The sequence below is a fragment of the Saccostrea cucullata genome, unplaced genomic scaffold (genome assembly GCF_032062105.1).
Source record: "Saccostrea cucullata isolate Sc308-1 unplaced genomic scaffold, CSIRO_AGI_Scuc_v1 ctg5491, whole genome shotgun sequence".
Classification (NCBI taxonomy): Eukaryota; Metazoa; Mollusca; class Bivalvia; order Ostreida; family Ostreidae; genus Saccostrea; species Saccostrea cuccullata.
The window spans coordinates 52220-72203 of NW_026936884.1; the positions used below are offsets into that span (position 1 = coordinate 52220).

General features: G+C 35.7%; 2 protein-coding genes and 1 long non-coding RNA gene across 3 annotated transcripts; 1 reads left to right on the forward strand and 2 right to left on the reverse strand.

Moving 5' to 3' along the window:
* Positions 1-4380: 4380 nt before the first annotated feature.
* LOC134246799 (multiple epidermal growth factor-like domains protein 10) lies at positions 4381-6033 on the reverse strand. Its single transcript, XM_062729153.1, has 4 exons — positions 5910-6033; positions 5531-5668; positions 5179-5316; positions 4381-4532 (listed from the first exon to the last, which is right to left on the reverse strand). The coding sequence occupies exons 1-4, from the start codon at positions 6031-6033 to the stop codon at positions 4381-4383; spliced, it is 552 nt and encodes a 183-aa protein (XP_062585137.1).
* Positions 6034-6444: 411 nt separating this feature from the next.
* On the reverse strand, positions 6445-7396 carry LOC134246802 (uncharacterized). Its single transcript, XR_009987721.1, has 3 exons — positions 7226-7396; positions 6675-6926; positions 6445-6483 (listed from the first exon to the last, which is right to left on the reverse strand). It is a non-coding gene; the product is annotated as an uncharacterized LOC134246802 (long non-coding RNA).
* A 714-nt stretch (positions 7397-8110) lies between these two features.
* Positions 8111-18272, forward strand: LOC134246800 (uncharacterized). The gene is made up of 5 exons (XM_062729154.1): positions 8111-8449; positions 9128-9184; positions 9486-10334; positions 10531-10691; positions 16925-18272. Exons 1-5 carry the CDS (start codon positions 8111-8113, stop codon positions 18270-18272), a joined length of 2754 nt encoding a protein of 917 aa, XP_062585138.1.
* Positions 18273-19984: the final 1712 nt, after the last annotated feature.

The following is a 19984-nucleotide window of genomic DNA, read 5'->3' on the forward strand; positions in this document are numbered from 1 at the left end:
CATGGCAACACCGTTCACCGAAATCAAAAACCGGTGCACTATTTTATGTATCTTAGTGTAGTCTACTTGTGTGCCAAGTAATATTGAAATCAGACCAAAACTGTAGGAGGAGTAGCGTTTTGAAAAATTGTTTACAGCCGGAACTTCAAAGAAAATTCTATGTTTAGTAACCTTCTGGCAACTGACCAGTAGAGCCGAAATCATAAAGTCTTTCAATATATCTATTTTTATAATATATGTTAGTGTATGTGTAGACATTGTGAAAATAACAATGTCGCTGGCAATATGCAATTGCTACCACGGGCAGTTTAAAACCTGGGGGAGGAAAATAATTTACACAGATACTTCTGAAACGAATACATAATTAACTCACCAGCATGTCATTGTGCAACAAAGTCGTCAGCATTTTATTTGTCCTTTGAATGGGTGAAACGTTTTGAATGGCATTCGTATCAAAGAATTTTACACTAAACCAAGCTATCTTCTCAGAACATCTGGCTTTATTTACCCGCCGTTTGTGGCGTTTCATCTATAAAACCGGAAGTGCGAGTTCGTAAATTTGAAATCTCGATCCCGACTCAAATTTGACATCGGAAAGAAAAAAAATATTTTTTTCTGAAAATTCAAAACCTTGAGCGCAGGGTTTGTAAAACTGCAAATAAAATAAATCCTGGTCTTAAATATGTAATTAGATCATTAGTATTGTATATTAACCAGGAGCAAAGGATTAGATGTTCAAAGAATTCATGCATTTCACTATACAATCATTAGAGCCCCCCCCCCCCCCAAAACAAGAACCCCTGACCCTGGGGCCATAAAATTCACAATTTTGGTAGAGGCACTCTTGCTCATCATAACTATGTACTTAGTTAGTTTATTTAATACCCAGGAGCAGAGAAGTAGATTTTCAAATAAATCATGTATTTTCACTGTATATAATCAATAGAGCCCCACCCTAACACCAGAACCCCTGACCCTGGGGCCATAAAATTCACAATTTTGGTAAAGGCACTCTTGCTCATCATAAATATGTACTTAGTTGGTTTATTTAATACCCAGGAGCAGAGAATAAGATTTTCAAAGAAATAATGCATTTTCACTACCTACTTATTTAGCCCCGCCCTAGCACTAGAACCCCTGACCCCAGGGCCATGAATTTCACAATTTTGGTAGAGGACTCATTGCTGATTACAATCATGCAAACAGTTTGACTGCTTGATGTCCAGGAGTAAAGAAGAAGATTTTTAAAGATTGCATTAATTTTAGTGGTTTTGGCCCCACCCCCAAGGCCCCAGGGGGGCAAGGATCATGAAATTCAAAATTTTTGTTCCCCTTTACCCATAGATGCTTTGTGCCAAATTTGGTTGAAATTGGTTCAGTGGTTGCTGAGAAGAAGCTGAAAATGTTCAAATGTTAACGCACGACGGACGACGGACGACGCACGACGCACGACGACGGACGAAAACAGATAGCAATAGGTCACCTGAGTTTACTCAGGTGACCTAAAAAGACGATATCGTGATGGTTGTCATGTTATGTGATAATGCCGATGTTCTATCAAAATAGAATAGAAAAAAGAAAAAAAAATATTGTTGAGTTATTTGCAACTGTATTGATTAATGTTTTCAAAACAATATTTACCAAAGACTTTATTATGTTAAAACCAGAGAAACAAGAGAACACATATATATCAGCATTTTTGGCTTAAGAAGAAGTCGAAAATGTGAAAAGTCTACAGATAGACGGACATACGGACGCCGGACAAAATGTGATCAGAAAAGCTCAATTGAGCCGAACCAAAAAAAACTTTTACAAGCTATTAGTTATTTTAGACCAATTTGTTCATAACCAAAAACTCAATACGTTTTGGTTCCATGTCTTATGCACGCCCATCTTGGGGAGCTGTTCATGCAAACAAATTTTATGAAATAAAAAAATTATGGAGAAAAAGAAAATCCGTTGACAATTTATTGTAAAAAACTTGGCTCAAATGTTAGTATGAAGAACGTAAATCAACATTAAAGTAGGCAATATTTTATTTTCCTTGAGAGGTCATTGTATTTGTGAAAACTTGACTTTTAATGATATAATTGGTTTCATAGGGTTAACGTATTTACCCAAACCTTCTCTTATTTTAGCTTCTGAACTGAAGTTATTTGTGGTTCACAATAACGTTACAGATCCCTTAATTCAAATAATGTGTAATTTACGGCGCAGGTTTTTCTGCGCACTTTTGGGGAGAATTTCTCCACTTTCCAGCATAGGGCAATCAACTACCGTTCACTCCCATATTCTTGACATATTCGTTAACCTTAGCCTTACTTGTGTGAATAGAATTATTTGTTGGATTGCTGAAAATTCACTGTAGAGATCTAAAGGGTTGAGAGGTGAATAAAATGTACAGATTGTTTGATGCACAAAACTCAACATACTCAATATTCAAACCTATGTCAATTTTTTATTTAGTTGGAACAATAAAATTTTCTTCATGAAATATATATAATAAATTGTTATTCCTTTTAAACATTATCGCCTCGCAACAAACTGTAGTTTCAAACAGTTTGTGCGCTTTTTCCTTCCTCAGTAACTGTTACAATTAAAAGAAATTGTTCCTTTTTTCAGTACACCACTGTTTAAGGAAATTTGCATCAAAATTTCAAAATATTGCAAGAAATATTAGTATAAGATAAATTCATTAAGTTTTCATAGCCCTCACCTATAAGTTTCCTTCTTTCTCTATCAAAGTGTTTGTCTGAAAATATATATTGATGAACAATTAAACAATACTTTCTATGAATTTAAAAATATGAATTAATGGTGCAGTTGTAAGCATATAATTTAAACTTATTCTGATATACATGTATCTGCAGCACGAGCTCCTCAAATAACGAACAATTAAAGGCCTTTATTTTTTGTATTGATGTATGTTTAAATGATGCATATAAATAAAGTATGATTAAGTTTTTTTTTAAATATTACATTACTGGTATGTACGCCTTTCAGGGCCGTAAGTAGGGATAAAAGATAGAGGAGGCGGGGGTTTGGGCGCCGCCGATTGAGGCCCCCAAAGATCGGGGGTGCGGGGGGCGAAGCTTCCCCCCCCCCAAAAAAATGCTTCAAACGGCTCAATTTTGGACCATTTCCTTGATTTTGAGAATGCTTACCACTTTTTTACTGTTTGACTGCAGTAAAACAGTAAAAGGCGACTGAATGAAGACTGTGTGTCGTAATAAGGGGCGACTGAATGGGGAGTGTGTGTCGTAAAAGGCGACTGAATGGGGACCCGTAATGATCTTAGTTACTTAGAGTAGGTCCTCATCGTCCCTTGCGTGTTGTAATATTGTTTATAATTTTACGTCCCGCTCAAGATAGTTACGGCCCTGAAGTTAAACAAATTAAGTAATAATAAGAAATCATATAAGATCTTTTGATATTTTTTACCTGTGTTTAATATAATAAGTATAGAGTATTTTTAAAGGGCTGAATTTGAAGTTTAATACTGGCAGATTTTAAGAAACATGTAAGTTCTTTAAAAATAGTTTGTAAAATTACTACTTTAGGGTTTATCTTTGCAGGAATTATTTAAAAACATAATACAAAAAAATGCATTTAAATTACTGTTGACTTTTTTAATGAACAAAATACACGATGACGTTGACATTTTACTCTTGATTTACTTTTGATCTTGTTGTTCATTGATCATGCCTGCTCTGAGCGTTTAATTAGACAAAATAAAGTTTAATTAATATAAATCACCACTAATGCAGAGTAATCCGTTGTATCCGGGAGAACATCCTGTCAGGCACGATATGATATGATCCCTATTCTTTGATCATATAGTCGTAAATAAAAAATCAACATTTCAAAAAGGAAACGAAATAAGGTAATCTGCTAAGAGTTGAAAAGAATAAAGAAAAATAAAAGAATCTAAATTTAAAGCATGAAAAAGGTTTCTTACGCTGTGTACAAACCAATCCTTTGTATCCAGTTGAACACCCTTGTAAACAGGTACCATTAACATGGTGGCACTGTGTACCCTGTAGACAATTTCCACAGCTTTGGCTGCAGTTATTACCATAGGTCCCACCATTACATTCTAAGTAATATAAATCAGGAAATTCATTATAAAATTACATTTTAGATCTCTTGATTTCTTTCGCTGTGTATAATATATATTAAGTATAGAGTAGTTTTGTAGGGCTTTGTGTGTTGCTACTTTTAGATACATATTCAATTATTCATCTTTGCAGGATTTAGGTACAGAAAGAACATTAAAATTCAAATAATATTGACATTTTACTTTTGATTTGCTTTGGAACATGTTATAGTGTATAAAGTGCTCATGGCTGATTTTCGTTTTTAATAAGAAATAAAGTTTAATTAATATAAATAACCACTAATGCAGAGTAATCCGTTGTATCCGGGAGAACAGCCTGTCAAGCACGTTCCATTGATATGATGACACTGTGAGCCGTCACGACAGTGACCACAGCTCTTGGCACAGTTCAAACCATATCTCCCACCGTCACATTCTGTAAATAAAAACAATACAAATCATGTATTTTTTTAAATGTAAACTTGTCCTTTCCTGGCTCAGGAAAAATCAAAAACATTAAGATATGTAGGGGAGTCTTTTTTACTCTTAAACGCAAATTTGAAGCTGAAATAGTTAATAATTGGACAAGGTAACAAAAATTAATTTTAAATATATACCTGGAGGTTAAAACAACTTGAAGGTGTTTAATCAAGACATTTAACTCGGTTGAAATATGGCACACTTTCAACAGAAAGCCCTTTTTTTCATTTCATCAAGTGAAGTTATTAATAAATAAGTATATTAAAGAAAGGAGATATATAAATCACATCAATTCAAACATCATAAAAAAAAATTCAATTAAAAAAAATATTCTGTCTGCTTTATTTGCATCATTTCAAACTTAAGTAAACATATTTCAATCCACATCGATGACTAAAAATGGATTAACTTTTCATGTTCTTTTTTTATATATGTACATTGTATCATATTCCGTCAACAAATATGTTCTGGAAAAAAGATTTTCCCCCACCTAACGACGAAATATTTTACCATCAAGTCTAGAGAGGCTAAGCATACATTATTTTAAAGTTGGTCCAATGTTTATATTTTAAGCAAGTGTACCAAATATTCCTAGTTCTTACTTTTCTTACAAACAGGACCCTCGTATCCGGCAGAACATCCTTGTAGACAGGAACCATTGATATGATGACACGCTACGTTACCAACACAATGACCGCAAGTCTGCCTGCAACCATCGCCAAACAATCCACTGTCACATTCTTAAAATATATGATATTTTTATGATCAAATCCTAAGCACGTCTAAAAAATTATTAATGAGTAAACACGTATATATAAGTACTTTTGATAAATGCAAGAAAAATAATCATACGTTCATGTATTCACTCTTTATTCTTAAAAGAGGAATGAAATCATTAGTTGGTGTGATAATGCAACAAAATATATGTATCTGAAAACGCTGTCAATCAGTTACCTGTGATACAGAAAGGACTTTTATATCCTGAAGAACATTCATTCACGCATGAACCATTCACATGGTGACATTTTGATCCATCAGAACAGAGTTTACAAGTTTTGTTACACATCAATCCGTAGGTTCCACCCACACATTCTACCAAAAAGTATCCAGTATTTAGTAAATCTCATATAAAAAGCTAATTGGAATGATTTTTGTTTTTTTCTATACATCTGTATGTCAACTGTCAATGTCTATTCCCAGAAAATCAAATATGCCAAATGTGTTTACCATTTTAGTTGGCGTTTCATGCAATGCCATTAACACAATATTTACGTGATTGAGAAAAAACTTGACACTGATCTTTATTAGACGTTGACGATATAGTTTTTCTTACTATTGTTGCAAAGAGATCCAACATATCCGGCAGAACATCCTGCTTGACATGTGCCGTTGATATGATGACACTGTGTATTACCATAACAATGACCACATTTTTGACTGCAGGTTGCTCCAAACATTCCACCGTCACATTCTTTTTGATAATTATAGAATGATTAATTGTATTGTACATATAAGATCCGCGTTTAAGAAGAAAAAAAATATCGCTCTCTGAGTTAGTTATTTACTATGGTGTACAATGTATACATGTATAACACAACTTATCAGAACAAATACATGCGATGCAGAAAGTTAAAAGAAATAGACAAACACAATGTACACATGTATATATTTCCTCTCTGTGTCATATATTTCATTACATTTATTTCGGAAAGGTTCTAATAAAAATTGTTAACAAATAAATTAGTAAATAACTTGTACTAACTTTCACTAGAGTTTTGCATCTGTTTTTGCTTAAAACGTAATATATTTATTACCTACACAAAAATAAACCTGCATATTAATTCACCACTTACTCTGTCTACATTGAGGCCCCTCATATCCACTTGAACATCCCATGAGACAGTTCCCTGTTAAGAAATTACACCTCTGTCCAAGGCAACTGTCCGAACACGATTGTTCGCAATATTTTCCATAGTATGTAGAATTAGGACATCCTGTTCCAAAAAGATAATATCACTGTTATCATTGTTTATTTCTTTTATAAACATCCATGTTGTATATCTACATGTATAACAGAAACAGAAAATGCAAAACTCACCATAAACTTCAAATTCACACAATTCATTAAAAGCAAATGCGGAGTAGTAGTCTGGATAGTGATAGCCAGCTCTCCTCTCGTTGTAGTATATCACATAACGTCCGTCAAATGGACAACTTATAGTTTGGTTTTCTGTGGGTGTACCGTTATTTTTCTGTATTTCATGAAAACATTCAATACCGTTGTCTTTGGAAGTATCATTTGAAATGTAGACGAAAAAACCAGCAAATCGACTGTAGAATGCACCAGGGCCTATATAGATTGAAATGTTCGATAAGAATGCTATTGCTTCTTTCTTGTAAACAACTATGATGTCAAGGAAAAGTCGCATCAATTTTGGCATGCCATTAAAATAGAACGTTATTTAAAATACAAATTACAATTTCAAGAAAAAAAAAGCGCAGCATTATTGTTACCAACTTTGAATAAAATGAACCTTTGCATTTTTTTTCTTACGCTAAAGAAAAAAAGCCCCCTAAACATAAAGAAAAACCAACATTATGTCCGATTCTCAAGTAACAATAGCTAACAAGTACATGTATCACACTTACTAGGTTTATTACCAGTCCTGTAGTAGATGTGGATGTGACTGATGCTGACTATCCTCCCTAGATCTACATACCATTTTGCCCTCACTTGATCGTTTGCCGATAATGTGCATTGGTTTCCCCATACTGAGCGGTTAGAATACTTCCCATCTACTGCCTTAGAGGCTCCCCAGTCTGAAGAATGACCTGGATAACCGTGTTCCTGCCATGCTGGTCTCCGCAGGGCAAAATTATCTTGTGAATAAATGAAAAACAAGAGGCCCATGGGCCTTATAGGTCACCTGAGCATCATGCAACAACTTTACAATGATTGACATTGGTTCATGTTTTAAACTAGACACCATGGCATTCACAATTTTGAAAAAGACATCATAACTATACACTTAGCATGTTTAGTTTGGTTACTTAATACCCACAGACAGAGTAGGGGAACAAAAATGCATTTCGACTAATCAGTAATATTCAGCAATAATCAATATAGTGCCACTACCCACAGGCACCTGACGTTACTTATTTTTCTTTTAATAAAAAAAATTATACCCTTATCTTATAATAAACAAGGTACCCAAGGCGCCATCTTGAATTTTTTTAGGCCAGCCACATCAGCACGATTTTTCGCTCGAAACGGAATGACAAGATAATTTTGCGATCCTCTCCGTGTAGCGGCAGGTCCTTCAACATCTATACTTACGACCTATTCAACCAAATCAGCACATTTCGTTTGCAATTAATTAAAATCTCTCCTCGTTTTCTATCTACTGCTTCAGATATGCGAAAAATCGCCAAAGGGGGCCGGAAGTTTACATCATTATGTTAATGGGAATTCCCTGCATGAATCTGATTGGTTAACATATTGAAACAGAATAGAAGCTTTGCGGGAAAAGCACCATGCTTACCAAAGAACAGTCGAGGGCATTGAATTTAATTGAAAGTGGACATAGTTGTGTAATTTTGGGGCAGGCGGGGACGGGAAAGTCATATCTAATAAAGGAAATGCTTAAAAGAATTAAAGACAAACGTGCATCCGTAACCGCTAGCACGGGTTTGGCGGCACGACAATTCCAAGGCGCCACAACTATTCACCACTGGGCAGGGCTAGGAGATGGAAGGTTTGAAAACCAGCACTTATTAAAAATCCTCAGTGAAGAAACCAAGAGCAGAATTCAGAAATGCGACTTGCTAGTCATAGATGAAATATCTATGATCAGTAGGAAAATTTTTGAGAAGGTGTGTATAATTTTGTTTGAGAAAATGAGAATGTTGCCATAAATATTACCCTGTGTATTTTCTTATAAAGTGCAATTATATAAGCATTACCATGGGTAACTATCACAAATATTAACGTTATAGGCCCGTTCCGATTTTGTTTTTACGTAGCAGACAGTATTTCCGGTTTCTGGGAGATAGTAAAAACATACTAGGCCATATCTATCTCTTAGATAACCTTACAAAATTTATGAGACTCAGAGAGCTCTTAGAATAATCTAGTTTTATACTGAGAATGTTTGCACCGACATCCGTGTAAAACTCAGTGCTCATTTGTTTATGTTGAGGAGGTACTGTTTACATATAAATACTAAAGTAGGTAGGCCTAATAGACGAATTTCACATTCCTTAGAGTTATCTCATTTGTTGAAATACCTACATAGCTATTAATAGCTACAGAGGTAGAAATAGTCTTTGGACTGTACCTGATTATATAAGGCCCATTGCCTGATTACTGTACATGTACATGTATGTTACTCACTTACTGCCAAGCGGTTGTTTATATCATTATTTGTAAAATGCATATCGATTTCAAAGTATATTGAACGATGCAGTGCAGCAATAGCTCTTTCCAATCTTACTGTAAATCTTAGTTATTCCCCGCTCAACTATATATAATCGTCTATTTTCTTTATTTAGCTAGAATTCATCTGCAGGTCAGTTAAGGAACCAAGCCTATATTTTGGTGGATTGCAGGTTAGTAATTTGAATCATCAATGCACTAAAAATTGCATAGCTTTAGATATTGCTGTTGATTAAACCTAGAAAATAGGTTCCATATATTATAAAGGATAATGGTAAATGATAGGCAAACTAATAAACATGTAAATACCGGTAAAAGGTGATTATTGTCATAAAACACTAGATAGCCTATGATTTTAATATGTGTAATACAAGTCTAGTTTGTGAGAATCATGGCATTTTGCAGAAAAGAAGATAAATATACAATAATATTCTGTTCTTAAAATATTTTTTTAAAATTCCCAATTATTCATAGGTTGTGTGTGTGGGTGATTTCTTCCAATTACCACCCGTCCCAAATGACTTATACAGGGATCCTGGAGATCATGCGTTTACTTCAGATGTATGGACAAAGACGATCACACACATCATAACACTTAAAACAGTAATTCGTCAGAGTGATGAGGACTTGATCCTAGCCATCAATGAGTTAGAGCGGGGTGTTCCAAGTCACCAAACAAACCAGTTGATGCTTGCCTTAGAGAGACCTTCGACAAAAAGCAGTCCCTGTTTTCTATTTGGTACAAATTTTGAAGTGGATTGTTTCAACATGACAGAACTGCACAAAATGCCAGGAGAACCAACAAGTTACTGTGCTGATGAAGAAGGGGAGCAGAAATATCTAAGAAAGATAATCGCAAATAAACTTCTTTTACTTAAAGAAGGTGCCCCAGTCATGCTGATTAGAAATCTCTCTGACTCTCTAGTTAATGGGTTACTGGGAACTGTGCTAAGGTTAGAGGACGATGGTCCAACTGTGAAATTTGAAGACAAAATAATTAAACTAAACAAGGTTACATTTAGTGTATTTGACCCTGCACAGTGTGCAACAATAGCACAAAGAAAACAATTTCCTATTGCTCTGGCTTTTGCCATGACTGTTCATAAGTCCCAAGGGCTAACTTTACCTAATGTAGTTGTGGATTGCAAAAATATTTTCCAAGCAGGTCAGATGGGTGTGGCAGTTGGGCGTTCTACAGACCGTGGAGGGCTCTGTGTGAGGAACTACGATCCAAAGTGCTGCAAACAGCACCCTCAGGCTGTGAATGATTACTGTTCATCCTTGGGGGTTGTTGCCATAGGAGATCTATCTTGCTGCCAAAAAGTATGTTGATAACGAATTTGTATAAAGCATGCTTTTACTTATGTAAAGAAAAATTATTTATGCTATCAACTACCGGTAAATGCATTATTCATTTACAGTGTATTAAACAGTTTTTTACATGTAGTTTAAAACTGATATATTGTTATAAACTAAAAAGTTAACAATTCATTATTGTCAAGGTGTTTATTTTTATTAGGTGTTCGAAGATGGCATATTTGAAGAAGACTTCTTTGATACCAGTGAGCATGGTGACATACATGTATATGTGGCAGAAAATTCAGATGAGTCTGACTTTGAGGAGGATGACATGAATATGATAGAAGAGCTAGAAAGGGTTCGCATCATGCTTTTGAATTTGTCTTAATTTTCTAAACAACAATGTCTACCTTTTGAAATATAATTTATAATAAGTAACAGAGACAAACACTTGGAATATTTCTCAATCACAAGAAATATTTAGAATGACAGGAATATTTTAAACTTTGTACATATTAATGGCATGTAGCATAACTATTTGAAAGTTAAACTAGATGCTGTCATGAGACAGTAATACCCGCACTAAGGTGTTTGCCTCTAAATGCACACTTCTTCATATTGGGCTTTACCAAGGAAAAAGCAGGGGCGGATCCAGCAATTTTTGAAAGGGGGGGTTCCAGGGTTATGCCCCTCTAACCCCCTACATATTCTCAAGCAAAGATTCACAGACTTGTATGGAAAGATCTAAGGTTGTGGTAAATACTATCTATGTTTTATGTCCTTCAAAAAAAAGCGTACCCCCATTCCGAACAAAATAAAAACAAAGCAAAAAAAAAAAAAAAAAAAAATCAAAAATTACGGAAGCCTTAAAATTGAATGGATTCGTTTCACTGTTGAAGATTATAAAGAATTTTCTTTAAGAATTTGAAAAACCTTTTTGGGGTGGGGTGTGGGTGGGCTTTAAAACAAAGAGTTACCTGTTAGTTCGTTCAATTGATCAAGATATGATAAAAACGGTACATATTTAGCCAACACAGCCAAAGATCGAGGGAATCTAATATCAAATTAAACCTCGCAACCATTCTCTCATAAAAAATATAATAGAGAAGGTGATTGGTGGAAACTAAATGTGTGAGAATCTATCTATTCAAAAAATAAGTAAGACTTATAAATATATAATCTAAGAAAACTTTTTATCCTCTCTCTCTCTCTCTCTCTCCACTTGGCAAAAAATAAAGGGGGGTTCCAGCCCCCGGACCCCCCCCCCCCTCTGGATCCGCCAATGAATAGTCAATATAATTCAATAATTTACATAATACATGTATTCATCAAATTGAGCATAATATGCTCAGGTGACCATGTAGCTGCAGATCTGGTTTTATATATTTGTCTTTGATCATAACGCTACAGATCCCCATATGCAAAAAAAGTGCAATTTACGCGCAATATTTTTTTAGCACTTTTGGGCAGAATTTCTCCACTTTCTTGCATTAGGCAATCAACTACCTTTCACTCCCTAATTTTAGACACATTCTCTGGCCAATATGTATATTTTGTCCACCTCCCAGCCATTTATAGTAATCTCTACAGGCAATAAACTCGCTTGATGTGAATTTTCAGCAATCTAACAAATAATTTTAATCAAGCGAGTTTATCTCGAGTAGAGACGACTATAAAGGGTTGGGAGATGGATAAAATATACAGATTGATTAAATAATGTGCCTAGAATTAGGGAGTGAAAGGTAGTAAATTGACCGATGCTGGAAAGTGGAGAAAGTCTCCCCAGAAGTGCGCAAAAAATATTGCGCCGTAAATTGCACCTTTTTGCATTACAGGATCTGCAGTCAAAGACTAATATATAAAACCATAACGCTACAGACTTGCAGCTAGTGACCATGTGACCCATGGGCCTCCATTTTATAGGTATTTCATATTCTTAATTCATTACCAGTCGGAAATTAAACTACAGAATTAAATTAATGATGTAAATTAGGTTTGATAAAGGGGGGGGGGGATTTTTGGCACATAATTGGAACTTTTTAAATCTATTTTCTCATATTGATTAACAACAAATAATATTATTCAAATTAGTGTAAAGCGTTTTTGATGAATTTTTCAATATGTGCAAAGTTTATTTATATTTGATTAGGCAGAAACTTCTTAAAAGCTGCCATATACACAATCAATTTAATAGTCAACCCCCACCCGTCTCCCATCAACACGCACACACAAACACACCTTATTTGTCTGTTTTTACAAATAGGCCTAGATTGCAAAGCTAAAATAAAACATCTTTTGTAAATGATAATTTTCAATTTGTTCTTGCACTAGGGCCTATACATGTATCTGAACACCTGCATCACATTGGGCTTGCGTCACGTACCCAACTTAAGTACTAGTTTTACCATTGGCATTATCATTTTAGATTTCACTGCACGTGCAGTAGGATACTAGTGTGCATATTTGCATATATGTCGGTAGGAATTATTTCATTTTGTGTTTTAACTGGATTATATTTCATGAAGATGACAGGGCCTAAATAATAACAATCGGTAAGTACAAGTTTTGGTATAGATTTGGGTAAAATAGTCTGAAATGCAAACGGTTAGGTTAAAGTTTAAAGGATCAAAGGTCATCCGATGCTACAATAGACGAATTTCACTAGCCTGGTTCCCGAGGCCTTCCGATTGTGCAAGGCCTCGGGAACCAGGCTAGAATTTCACATTCTGAAGAGTTATCCCCCGTTATCAACGTTCCATTCAGTTACAAGATCCAGAATTTTTTTTTCTGGGAGGGACGGGGGGGGGGTTCCAGACCAGAATTTCCTGAGAAGCAAGAAAAAAAAGAAGTTATGGTTTGGTCTGTTTTCTAGGGTGGAGGGACACTTAGGGCATCCAAAGTCATTTTTTATTTCCTCCACTACATATTATAGATAGTTTTCGATTGACCAAGAGTTACTTCCCATTGGCCGCCATACTGGAGGTCCAAATGCTCCTATTCCTTCATTGTTCAACCAATTTAAAATTTTTATATTTGCTAATTTGAATTAGAAATCATTATTTTTCTGAAGTATATAAATTTTTGGAAGCCTCCTTTATTTAAAAAAAATTATTTGATAAAGATTTTCCACCAAATATTTCTGCTATATTTTCTTAAACTTGGTAAGACAAAGAGGGAAAATCACTGAGTCGACCTCCAATATGGCGGCCAACGGGAGGCAACTTTCGCTAAATTCAGGCCTATCGAAAACTATCTATAGTCCTGCAAATTCCGGGGGAAAGGGGGGGGGGGTGTTGAGGGGGCGATCTCCCAATCCATTTCCCTGTCCCTGTAATGACAAATGATCATGTGACTCCTAAATAGTAGGAAACTTTTTCCATTTGACTATACATAATATTGTGTTATTATGTTATGTAAATTTAATGGTATAAAGGTTATGAACCCCTAGAGGTCATCCCCACTCTCCTAATGAGCTGGAAATGTTCACAATATGACTGCAGTAAATTAAATAAAAGTGCATCAATGATAAGATTACTTGACATTTTATTCATGAATTTGTGTCAACATATCTTCCTTGAATTAGGAATGAGAATCATTCAGAGATGGACCACATTAAACTATTTGTATAAACATTTTTTTTTTTGCATACATGAACAAACAGGGGTCTGGGAAGGGGTGAGGGGAAGGATCGAGTTAATATTTCTTTACGTCTTAATGGTTGAAAACTCCTAAAATGAATGTTGACCTCAAATCTAACTTGTCCTCATTATTTTTCAAATGGTGGTGTCTCCATATGAGTGAAAAATTCCTGAGAGGGATGTTTAACAACAAACAAAATGACATAAGAACACAATATTAATTTGCGTTAAGAAATATGCAGGGGATTTTTTCCATCATAAATCTTCTTCTCAAGAACAGCAAGGGCATATTCTTGTCCCCCATTTTGGGGAAAGGGAGGGGACACTAAATCTCATTTGTCTGTCAGTCTGTCCATCTTATTGACAGCTAGTATGTACATCTGTCACAATAAATTTAACCTTGGTCATAACTTTTGAATGATAAGAGATAGTGCTTTCATATTTCACATGCACATTACCACAAAACTTTCTAAATATACTATGATTTTTTAACCCAAGTGAGACCTTGACCTTAAAGTTTTACCTACTTTCCAAAAAATAACATTTTAAATTGATCATTTTGAAAGAGAAAAGAAAGGGCATTCAAATTATACATGTTTATTACATGTGAAAAGACTTTTCTAAATATATCATGACTTTTGACTCTGTGACCTTGACCTAGAAGTTTAACCTACTTTTCAAAAATATTATATTGTATACATGTATAAAACTTTTGATTCAAAAGAGATAGGACTTTCATATTTGACATGTACATTACCTGCAACAAAATGTTTCAGAGCATGCTATGATTTTTCCCCTTTGACCCAATTTTCAAAAATTGATATATGATAGGGGTGCATATTTGACACACAATCTGCCATAAATTATGGTATCTCATTCACTAAAACACAGAAAGCAGAGGACCACAATTCTTTGAATTTGCTTGTATAATCTTGATAGATGGAAACATGCTCATATAATGTAGATTCAAGTTTTTTATGCCACACCATGATTAGGAATACATGTATAGTTTTTGTCATGTCCGTCCTCCACCCTTCCATCTGTCTTTCCATCGGGCTCAAAGAAACTTTCTAGATATTTTTATCAAAGTTCATATGTTGATGCATACTGATGTAAATATCCAACTGCAGCAATATTTTTTGACTTTGACTTTGACTTTCCTTTGACATTCACATAACTTTTCTTTAAATTAGTGTTTAGCTTTATTTTAAAGAAACCATTCAAGTTGTGTAATGAAACTTCACATGATGATACATACTGATGTAAGCTTTACGATGCTTCACTCTTTTTTACCTTGACCTGTCCTGTGACCTTGACCTCACTTTTCTAAAATTAATGTCTAGACCAGTTTTGAATAAACAATTCAAGATATATTTATCAAACATCATATGCTGATACATACTGCTAAGAGCTATTAATACATCAACATATTTTGACCTTGAATTTTCCTTTGACCTTGACCTCAGTTTTTAAAATATCATTTTTCGACACCATTACTCCCCCCGGGGCAAAATCAACATTCCAAAACCTTACTGTACATCTACATGACACCACCAACCATCTCCCAAAAGATGATTAGGCTACTTTGTAAAATGTAAGAGGAGTTCAGGGAAGACGGGGCTTTTTGCATAAAAAACGTCATTTTTCGACCCCCATTTGACCCCCCGGGGCAAAATCAAAATTCCGAAACCTTACTGCAGATCTACAGGACACCACCAACCATCTCCCAAGAGATGATTAGGCTACTGTGTAAAATGTAAGAGGAGTTCAGGGAAGACGGGGCTTTTTGCATAAAAAACGTCATTTTTCGACCCCCATTTGACCCGCCGGGGCAAAATCAAAATTCCTAAACCTTACTGCACATCTACAGGACCTCACCAACCATCTCCCAAAAGATGATTAGGCTACTGTGTTAAATGTAAGAGGAGTTCAGGGAAGACGGGGCTTTTTGCATAAAAAACGTCATTTTTAGACCCCCATTTGACCCGCCGGGGCAAAATCAAAATTCCGTAACCTTACTGCACATCTACATGACACCACCAACCATCTCCCAAAAGATGATTAGGCTACTGTGTAAAATGTAAGAGGAGTTCAGGGAAGACGGGGCTTTTTGCATAAAAAACGTCAAATATCCACACCCAAATGACCCCCCGGGGCAAAATCAAACTTCTGAAACCTACATGACACCACCAACCATCTCCCAAAAGATGATTAGGCTACTGTGTAAAATGTAAGAGGAGTTCAGGGAAGACGGGGCTTTTTGCATAAAAAACATCATTTTTCGACCCCCATTTGACCCGCCGGGGCAAAATCAAAATTTCGTAATGATTACTGCACATCTACATGACACCACCAACCATCTCCCAAAAGATGATTAGGCTACTGTGTAAAATGTAAGAGGAGTTCAGGGAAGACGGGGCTTTTTGCATAAAAAACGTCATTTTTCGACCCCCATTTCACAACCCGGGGCAAAATCAAAATTCCGAAACCTTACTGCACATCTACCTGACACCACCAACCATCTCCCAAAAGATGATTAGGCTACTGTGTAAAATGTAAGAGGAGTTCAGGGAAGACGGGGCTTTTTGCATAAAAAACGTCATTTTTCGACCCCCATTTGACCCCCCGGGGCAAAATCAAAATTCCGAAACCTTACTGCACATCTACATGACACCACCAACCATCTCCCAAAAGATGATTAGGCTACTGTGTAAAATGTAAGAGGAGTTCAAGGAAGAAAAGTGTGACAGACGGACGGACGGACGGACGGACGGACGGACATGAGTAACAACAATATACCCGAACTTTCTTTAGAAAGTGCGGGTATAAAAATCTCAGTGTATGATAAAAGAAATATAAAGATCCTTAAGAAAAAGCATGTTTTTGTTCATACAGTTTTGTATTGATTTGATTCAGATATCTGTGACATATTGGCATGACATACAATGTATTTAACTTTCAGGCTGAGAACTCAAGGCCAGAAGGAATGAATCATCAGAAAGCAAGACATCTTCTGACTGAATTAAGGGTGCAGAATCCACTATCAGATAATCAAAAAATACTGAATTCCGATATTATTTACTTTGAGATACACTTTGATCGGTTTTTGGACTTTGTTCAAGTTTTAACTCAAAAGATTGAATCTATGAAGAGTGAACATTGCAGTTCTTCACAGTCTGTGAAAAACTGGACTTCATTTTATTCCAGCTATCATTCGTTTCTGCAGTCCAAAGAATACAATTCTTTATGCAAATCTCTATTCTCAAGTCGAAGTGTTAATGACTTATTCTGTGGAAGTGTTGCTACAGCAATTCGAAAAAATATTGTAACGTCACAGACAGAGCAAGAGCCAGAGCAGCCAATGAAAACCTGTGATACATTTATATCTGACTTTGCACATGGCAAGATACGTTATGTTGGTGGCCGTGCTGTAGCGAAATTGAAGTATCATAATACTAACTTGGTGCGAAATGATCTTAGAAATTATGGGAAAATTTTGAACCAGCAAGCGAAAGTAAAGGTGGAAGTGCTTCAATCTATCATCGTCTCACAAGCAGATGTTGAATGCTCCACGAAATTTCCACGAAGTATAATTGACGTCAAGAGGAAACAAAATCTGTCTTGTGGTCTAACAAATATTACAGATGGAGCATTCCAATTCTTTTTAGAATTGGAAAAGACTCGAATTCCGTTGTATAGTGAACATGAACTTAAGTACCATGGACAAAATGTTTTGCAGCATATTCAGGTAACAATAGTAGAAGACAGAAATTTGTTCAATTCATGGACCAATCTATTTTCTAATCTACAGACTAGATTGTTTACCATGAATGCAGACTTGGACACTTGTTCTCTTATATTGTCAGACATAGTTGATGGAGCAACAGCAATTACCTGTTTATTTAAAGACATTGTGAATTCTTACCTGAGAGTGACAGAATCTGAATATAGAAAGAAACTTTTAGAAGAAGTTGGACAAAAGAAATCTATGGAGCACAGAAAAAAAGTTTTAACTAAAGGAAAAGCAAAATCCTCAGCAGCAAATACTAACATTTCCATTCACGACTTACTTGGTGCTACCAACAGGGAAGCATATCACTTAAAACTTAAAGCAGCTTTGATTGAAAATTCTGGCTTGTTGAACATTTTTAAAAAGAAAGAAATGTTAATCTTCGGAAAGTTTTACAACACTAAGCTTAAACAAGCTGACAAGAAGGAAGTTCAGTGTGATATTCTAAGAAACACTATTTTGAATTGTGACAAGATGCCAAATCCAGATATTCAGTTGAATCTGTCGGATCGTCAGGGTTCATCTAGTAATTAGGATCATTCAATGTAAGGTAAAATCATGCAATAAATTTACTGCAACTTTTAAAGTAAAATTTGAAATCAAATGTTGATCAAGACTAAACTTAATTTTATTTATTTACACATTTATTATGATTGTTTTTGGTTTTCTTTAATGTTCAGATTTTTGCAAAGCTGTTTCAGTGGAAGTGCTGATCCTCCATGGGAACCTGCTTTCCTTCTTGCAGCATTGGATTTCTTGGAAACCAAATTCTGACATAGGGTTATACTGTTTGTAGCACTACAGTATTGTAGATAATTTGGATTGCTTCCGGCACCATGATGGAGTCCCCTTTGCTGAGAAAAGATGTTTTCAATAATGTCGCTGTTCACAAATCCTGGTGTAAGTATGTACTTAATGTCATTCACAACAATTCTACATAAACTCTGAAATCCATAAAGAAGGAATTTCAAGTCCTCCCTAGTCTCATGTGACATTAAATGCTTAACATCTGAAGTATCTTTTTCCCACTTAAGGAAGAAGAGGAGAGCACTGGAAAGCTGTTGTAGACGTTCATCCTGAAGGTCTGCGATGGGACGTCTGTCATGGAAGACATTTATCAAAAGACTAGTCTGTTCCAATAATTTGATGGGCCCATCACAGCGGGATGCAGCAAGAGTACTGTCCCCCAAACTTTCCTTGAACTGTCGCATGAGATGCAGCATGTCTGAGTTGAGGCATTCCTCGGCGAGATGATTCCTCATTTTTTCTGCTTGGTTTGGATGCAGATGTTGAGAGGTAAGTTTGTGATGGATAGGGAGACCATGCTTTTTATCCCATTCATAGGCATCAATGAAGGTTTTCCAAGTTGTTTCACATCCATCAATGTTGAGAAGTCTAGAGTGCCACTGGCATGTACCACTGCTCAGAATGTTATTTCTAATTTTTTTAAACAAATGTGATGGATCTGCAATGAAGATTACTGGATGGGTATTACAGAAAGGATTAAAGCCAGCCATATCAGATGAAGGTGATGGAAAATGCATTTTGATGAACGATCTGTTGTTAGATGCTCCATCTAAGGAGGTGTAAATAATATGAAACCCCCATTGTTCAAGAGCTTGCACTACATCCCAGAACATTGTATAGATTTGTGGTGCATTGGCTTGGGTAGTGGGATAGTGAGCAACAAGGAAGCGGAAACCTGTCAGACCGTGGAAAATGAATTGAATGACATGGTTTGCCAACAGGTATTTGGAGGACTGCATTCTGTTACCCTCAACTCCTAAGTCAGGCATTCCTATCAATTTGCGGGACTTACCATGATGGTCTATTTGGATGTCTTCCTGAATGGCCATTTCATCAAGAATAAGGCCTCCATAATAGCCCTCTTGAGGAATTCCATCATTTTTGGCCTGCATGAACATCCACTGTAGCATGTCGTTATTGACTCCAGATGTTTGATATACAGAGTTTTTGTCTTTTGATAATGTGTTTACACAAGGTAGAATAAGTTTTTTACTAAAGCAGAGTTGCTCATAGGCCCTGGGACTTCTTGTCCAAATAGATAATGCTAATTGCATAATGTCAAAATCCCATTTTCTTGATGTAGTTTTACTGACACTAGAATTGATAAGTTGAGATTTTATAAGTGCAAGCTGTCCTTCTCCTAAATAGGGTGCCACCTGCTGAAGATACTGCAGTATTTCAGTTGGAGAGTTGGGAACATGGTTGGTGGATGTGGATGG

What these genes read in the sequence shown, in the direction of transcription:
- LOC134246800 (XM_062729154.1), top strand. Translation starts at nt 8,111, where the DNA reads ATGCTTACCAAAGAACAGTCGAGGGCATTGAATTTAATTGAAAGTGGA. An exon ending in GTAGGAAAATTTTTGAGAAG is followed by an intron (nt 8,450 to 9,127) that starts GTGTGTATAATT and finishes TTCTTTATTTAG; the next exon opens with CTAGAATTCATCTGCAGGTC. An exon ending in TATATTTTGGTGGATTGCAG is followed by an intron (nt 9,185 to 9,485) that starts GTTAGTAATTTG and finishes AATTATTCATAG; the next exon opens with GTTGTGTGTGTGGGTGATTT.
- LOC134246799 (XM_062729153.1), bottom strand. Translation starts at nt 6,033, where the DNA reads ATGTTTGGAGCAACCTGCAGTCAAAAATGTGGTCATTGTTATGGTAAT. An exon ending in TGGATCTCTTTGCAACAATA is followed by an intron (nt 5,669 to 5,909) that starts GTAAGAAAAACT and finishes ACTTTTTGGTAG; the next exon opens with AATGTGTGGGTGGAACCTAC. An exon ending in AAGTCCTTTCTGTATCACAG is followed by an intron (nt 5,317 to 5,530) that starts GTAACTGATTGA and finishes ATATATTTTAAG; the next exon opens with AATGTGACAGTGGATTGTTT.